We start from the raw sequence: 6692 nt of genomic DNA on the forward strand, positions 1-6692 counted from the left end.
GTTATGGGCAAAGCACATGAACAAATAGCTTAGAGAGAAATATAAGTGACTAATAGATTTTAAAATGTATTGTTTTATGTTTATGCATACAAATAACCAAAGAACTACATATAAAACAATGATGACTTTTCAGGAATGAGTTCTATTAGATTTATTCCTTTATACTGAACTGGAAAAAACTTAAGACAGATAACAAAGCTCAGTATTGTTGAAGGTGATCAGAAATGGGTCTTAGTGTTGTTGGAAATATAAATTGCCATAACCATCCGGGTGGAAATTTGGCGATTCATTATTCAACACATAATTGTTATGCATACAAATTAAAATTTAAAATGAGCATGCTTTAAAATGAGCATAATCGCTTTTATATAACAATTGAGCTTCTAAGAATGTAACCCAAGGAGAAAGAAAAGCTTTGATAAAAAAAAATCATGTGCATAAGAATGATTACCACAAGAAGTAAAAATAATAGTAAGAGTTAGAAAAGTGGTAAGATATAAGAGCATAATACAGAATAAATTAGATTTATATTTATTTACCAGAATAAATAATTCAAACTTATAATTTTAAAAGTTGCTATTTAAGATAGCAAAAATTGGGCGCCTGGGTGGCTCAGATGGTTAAGCGTCTGCCTTCGGCTCAGGTCATGATCTCAGGGTCCTGGGATCGAGTCCCACATCGGGCTCCCTGCTCCTTGGGAGTCTGCTTCTCCCTCTGCCTCTCTCTCTCTCTCTCTCTCTGTCTCTCATGAATAAATAAATAAAATCTTTAAAAAAAAAAAAAAAAAAAAAAAGATAGCAAAAATTATAGTGTCTAAAACATTAGTGTAAAATATTTTTGATAAAATGAGGAGACGTTACTGAAAGGCATTGCAGAATACCAAAAGAGAGATATACCATATTCAAGGATGGTTCAAAAGGAAAATTATGGAAAAAAATCTTACAATCCTTCATTTATAAATGCATATATTTAGTGATATTTCTATCAAAATTCTAAAGATATTTTGTTTTCTTGATTTTCATTTGTGTCAAATGACAAGCTGCCTCTAAATTTTATATGAAAGAGCAAAGGTCTAGTAATCACCAAGACAATCTTAAGGGGGGGGGGCAAAGTTATGGAACCTATGTGATATCACAATTGATTACATACCTATAGTAATTAAGGCAGCAGGATATTATCACTGGGATAAACAAATTGGCAGTGAAAAGAATGATCAGGCCAGTTACAGAGCTACACAAATGTGGAAACTCAGTTATGACTGAGGAGGTATTTCAAATTACTGGGGAAAATAAAATATTTGATTATGATAGACAACTGATTATCCATTTGGAAAAGAATGTTAAAATAAACATAAAATGTACAAAACTTCCATTCTGGGTTAAAGAAAAACCTTGATTTTAAAAAGAAAATTAGTCTTTACTACTTTTTTTAAGAAAGCAGAAAAGAACAGATTTCTGAGCTTATGAATGGTTGAGACTTCGTAAAGTCATGAAAAGTGCAAATAGCTTTGTTAATGATGCAAAGACAGAGCTATATTAAAAATAAATTACCTGCTCATAAATGATCCATTAAAAAGCAAACAAGAGGAAAGATGTTCACAACTCATTTAATAATGCTGCACTAGACCTAGACACATCGCTAAAGGCAAGGGAAGCAAAGGCAAAAAGGAACGATTGGGACTTCATCAAGATAAAAAGCTTTTGCACAGCAAAGGAAACAGTCAACAAAACCAAAAGACAACCAACAGAATGGGAGAAGATATTTGCAAATGACATATCAGAGAAAGGGCTAGTAACCAAAATCTATAAAGAACTTATCAAACTCAACACCCAAAGAACAAATAATCCAATCAAGAAATGGGCAGAAGACATGAACAGACATTTTTCCAAAGAAGACATCCAAATGGACAACAGACACATGAAAAAGTGCTCAACATCGCTCGGCATCAGGGAAATCCAAATTAAAACCTCACACCAGTCAGAATGGCTAAAATGAACAAGTCAGGAAAGGACAGATGTTGGCGAGGATGCGGAGAAAGGGGAACCCTCCTACACTGTTGGTGGGAATGCAAGCTGGTGCAGCCACTCTGGAAAACAGTACGGAGGTTCCTCAAAAAGTTGAAAATAGAGCGACCATACGACCCGGCAATTGCACTACTGGGTATTTACCCCAAAGATACAAATGTAGGGATCCGAAGGGCTACGTGCACCCCAATGTTTATAGTAGCAATGTCCACAATAGCCAAACTATAGAAAGAGCCAAGATGTCCATCCACAGATGAATGGATAAAGAAGAAGTGGTGTATATATATACAATGGAATATTATGTAGCCATCAAAAAAAAACGAGTTCTTGCCATTTGCAACAATGTGGATGGGACTAGAGGGTATTATGATGAGCGAAATAAGTCAATCAGAGAAAGACATGTATCATATGACCTCACTGATATGAGGAATTCTTAATCTCAGGAAACAAACTGAGGGTTGCTCGAGTGGTGGGGGGTGGGAGGGATGGGGTGGCTGGGTGATAGACATTGGGGAGGGTATTGCTATGGTGAGTGTTGTGAATTGTGTAAGACTGTTGAATCACAGACCTGTACCTCTGAAACAAATAATACATTATATGTTAAAAAAAAAGAAGAAGAAGAAGAAGAAGAAGAAGAAGAAGAAGAAGAAGAAGAAGAAGAAGAAGAAGAAGAAGATAGTAGGAAGGGAAAAATGAAGGGGGGGGAAATTGGAGGGGGAGAAAAACCATGAGAGACTATGGACTCTGAGAAACAAACTGAGGGTTCTAGAGGGAAGGGGGTGGGGGGATGGGTTAGCCTGGTGATGGGTATTAAAGAGAGCACGTATTGAATGGAGCACTGGGTGTTATACACAAACAATGAATCATGGAATACTACATCAAAAACAAATGATGTAATGTATGGTGATTAACATAACATAATAAAATAAAATTTTAAAAAATGCTGCACTAGAAACCAGAATATGTGAAGAACTTACAGATCCTAACAAAAAGAGGCAAATAGAAATTTGTTTAAAAGAACAGATAATTCATAGAAAAGTAAACAAAAATGATCAACAAACATGAAAAGATGGTCATGATTATTACTAAGCAGGAAACACATTAAAAAAGTACAAGGGAACATCAATTAACATACATCAAATGGCAGTTATTTAAGTTTAGCAACAATGTACAGAAAGAGTGATTCTTATAAACCGTAAGTGGAAACAGAAATTGACAAGAGCAAATTGGAGGGATGGGTATGATCGAAAATTCAACGCTTCCACTTATAGATGATTAACTTGGAGATCCTCTCCAACACATATGCAAGCAGACACACACAAATATCCCCAAAACTGCAATATTTATAGAGCAAGTAGTGCAAACAACTTGAATGCACATCCCAAAGAGACAGGATATCAAAATCACACTGTGCTCATAAGATGGATACTATAAGGTTGTAAAAATGAATAAATGACAGCTACACAGATCAACTTGAATAATATACAAAAATAATGTTTAAAGAAGAGAGCAAGTTGCAGATGAGAACCTCAAGTATGATGCCATTTCTACAAAATTGAAACCACACACACTATAATATTGAACATATCAGGATTACCAGCATGGAATAAAACATGAAGGAATATATTAAAATTTTGGCTTAAACCAGGTTGATTGTAATCATTAAATTAACATTTGGGAGCAAAGAAAGGAAGTTGGGGTTAGGAGTATGGGTTCCAAGAATGAGAGGCTAGAGTACTGACTGATAGATAGTGGTAGGAATTTACCCTCTACCCCATTTCTAAGCAGCCCTATTCCAAGCTGGGAGCAGCTGCTCTGAGCCCCATGGAAGGAGGCAGGAAGGAGCTGCCAGTCACCACCTGTCACAGGACCTCGTGGGTGGCAGGAGGCAGTCCCCTCGTGCCCAGGTCCTGTCTCACGGGCTGAGGGCCGAGCCCAAAGCCGGGATAAAAGGGCTTCAGAGTCAGAGCACCTCCATACACTCCTCTCCTGAGGTGCTGACAGACCCAGTGCTGCCTGTGCACCGGTAAGTGTCCCCTGGGACTGAGAGCAGAGCCTTCCACGGAGGGAGCTCAAAGCAGAGCAGGAGGTGGGGGGTGGGGGGCAGAGCCTTTGCAGTGCGTGTGTGTGTGTGTGTGTGTGTGTGTGTGTGTGTGTGTGTGTGTATGGTGGGTGGCAGTGAGAAGAAGATGAGGTTGGGTTCACATTAGCAAAGAACAAGTCGCAGGGACACTGAGGGAGGGGCAAGGAGCTAGGAAGGCTGGGAACATGAGTAGAAGGAACTGTGTGAGTGTGACAGTACACTAGAAAAAACAAACTGATCTGTAGTTGTTGGTCTCTGGTTGGAAGGATTTGCAACACTGACCACCATACCAACCTATAACTGTTGTCAAAAGGGAGGTTTATCTTTGAAAGCATAACTGTCCCTCCAGGGAAAAGTAAAGATGGGAACAGTGACACTCAGCCAGCAGAGAGGAAATCACAACTGACTGACTTATTTTAAGCACTCAGACAAAAGGCCTTCAGAGTTGAGTAGGAACAACTCAGATCTTGATGCTGAGGTGTTAGTTTGAGGGGAGCGTCTGCAAGATGCCAGGGCAGCGGGGCCCAGTCAGGGGCCTGGTGCAAGTCCCAGCTTACAGTAGATGATCTTTTCCCTCAGCTCATTCTTCCAGCCAATCTGCAATGTCCTTTGCGGGTGTGAACTTCTATGTCCCTACAGGACAAGGATATCTAGAAAGTTCTGCAAGAGGGAATGACTGTTTTCCCTAAAGAAACGATTTCATTTCTAAACTGTCACCTAGATTTACTATTTCCGTGATTTTTGCTGTAGAATATCTCCTCTAGATGTTTGATTTTGAGCACTTTTTCTTAACATATTTTGGCTTCAGTTCTCTAATTATGTAACAGATGAAGCACTTCAGAGATGATGTGAGAGCATTTGGGGAACTATTAGAAATAATGAAAGTTTCTCTGTTGAATTATCAAGGACTCCATTTAAACAGTTCATGAAATAAAGGCACTAGAAATGATGTTGAGGACAGGAAGGGGTGGGGCAGGGGGGCTCTGGGTCCTGGGTCTGACTCGCTGTGTGACTCTCCCTCAGCTCCTGACCCCGCCAGCCGAGATGTCCTGGCAGCAGAACCAGCAGCAGTGCCAGCCCCCTCCCAAGTGCCCCGCGCCCAAGTGCCCCCCAAAGTGCCCCCCCAAGTGCCCCCCAAACTGCCCCCCCAAGTGCCCCCCAGTCTCTCCCTGCTGCGGCTCCAGCTCTGGGGGCGGCGGCTGCTGTAGCTCTGGGGGCGGCGGCTGCTGTAGCTCCGGGGGCGGCGGCTGCTGCCTGAGCCACCACAGGCGACGCAGTTGCCACCGTCACAGACACCAGAGCCCTGGCTGCTGCAGCCAGCCCTCGGGGGGCTCCAGCTGCTGTGGAGGGGGCAGCGGTCAGTCGTCTGGAGGCTGCTGCTGAAGTGGACCCTGAGCCAAGGAGCGCAGGCTTGGGGACAGCGAGTGGCCAAAGCCTTCCTCCTGTTCCTGCTCCCCCTGCTGGGCCTGCCCAAGGGGCTGAGGGGTCTGAGTGCAACCTTGAGCTCCGGCCCAGAGGATCCCTGTGCCCTGGTGCCCAGAAGCCACAACCGCTCCCCCAAACCCATTTACTCACCTCCTCCCCCATATGTGTGGCTGCCCTGGGAACCCAAAGCACAGACCCTACGTCCTTCAGGAGCTTACCTTGTTGTAAACCCAGCCTGATGTGAAACAATAAAACTAGAAATCTTCATGCCCTCTTGCCTTGATTGTTGTTTTCTTTTTATTCCTACATTACCTTTTTATACTCTGTCCTCAACTCCTGCTTCCCCTGAGGCCTCAGTGTCTACAGAACTTACTCAGATTTGCCACTTGCACCACTAATGTCCTTAAGAGCAAAACAAATTTTTATTGGTTCAGAATCCAATCCAGGAACCAACACTGGCTTTTTGTCTTCTATGATTTGAAGATTTTTAAACAGTTGTTGGTTTTTGTAGAATGCCTGTCAATTTAGGTTTGTTTGATGTTTCTGCCTGACTAGGTTCAGTGATGCATTTTTGCAAGGAGTGTCCTTCTGAGAGCCGATACCATGCCTCACATGATATCTAGTTGTCTCATCCCTGGAGTCCTGAAAATTGGAATAGAGACATTTGGGAACTTCCTGATAAAGTTGAGACATTGAATTTCTAAATTCCATGCCACCAGGTTGTGTCTTTTGCCAGTAGAAGCAGCCTTTTCATCCCCCTCTGAGGAGGTTAACCATGCATTTCCTGAGGAAGCTGAAAGGCCTCCTGGAAGTGGTTGCCTTGCAGTGCACCGTTGGTTCTCTTCAGAACCCATCCCACCATCTCTCTTTGCTTCTAGACATGCACCTCGACTCAAGTCCCAGTAGGCCCCAAAAGGTGATGTAGAAAGTGTGACCCATAAACAGGTACACTGCACTCCAAAAGAACTACATGATTCTTTCTAATTTATACAGATATAAACCCAGGGAATATGTGTGGGATGGATATTAAGGGTACGAGATAATTGTGGAAGGGACATAAAGTTGGATCAGGCCGAACTTATTCATGCAAGTCTGCTTGGACGGGGCTCTAACAGTTTGTTGGGTTGGTTGGCTGAAACATGGACCAAAAGGTGGCTGAC

The 6692-nt window shown here is 42.1% G+C and overlaps 1 protein-coding gene across 1 annotated transcript; it reads left to right on the forward strand.

Moving 5' to 3' along the window:
• The first annotated feature begins 3898 nt into the window (after window positions 1-3898).
• Window positions 3899-5803, forward strand: LOC144381748 (late cornified envelope protein 1B-like). Its single transcript, XM_078071693.1, has 2 exons — window positions 3899-4050; window positions 5131-5803. The coding sequence occupies exon 2, from the start codon at window positions 5152-5154 to the stop codon at window positions 5488-5490; it is 339 nt and encodes a 112-aa protein (XP_077927819.1). The 5' UTR covers window positions 3899-4050; window positions 5131-5151; the 3' UTR covers window positions 5491-5803.
• Window positions 5804-6692: the final 889 nt, after the last annotated feature.

This window comes from Halichoerus grypus, chromosome 5, assembly GCF_964656455.1.
Source record: "Halichoerus grypus chromosome 5, mHalGry1.hap1.1, whole genome shotgun sequence".
NCBI lineage: Eukaryota > Metazoa > Chordata > Mammalia > Carnivora > Phocidae > Halichoerus > Halichoerus grypus.

What these genes read in the sequence shown, in the direction of transcription:
- LOC144381748 (XM_078071693.1), top strand. Translation starts at nt 5,152, where the DNA reads ATGTCCTGGCAGCAGAACCAGCAGCAGTGCCAGCCCCCTCCCAAGTGC.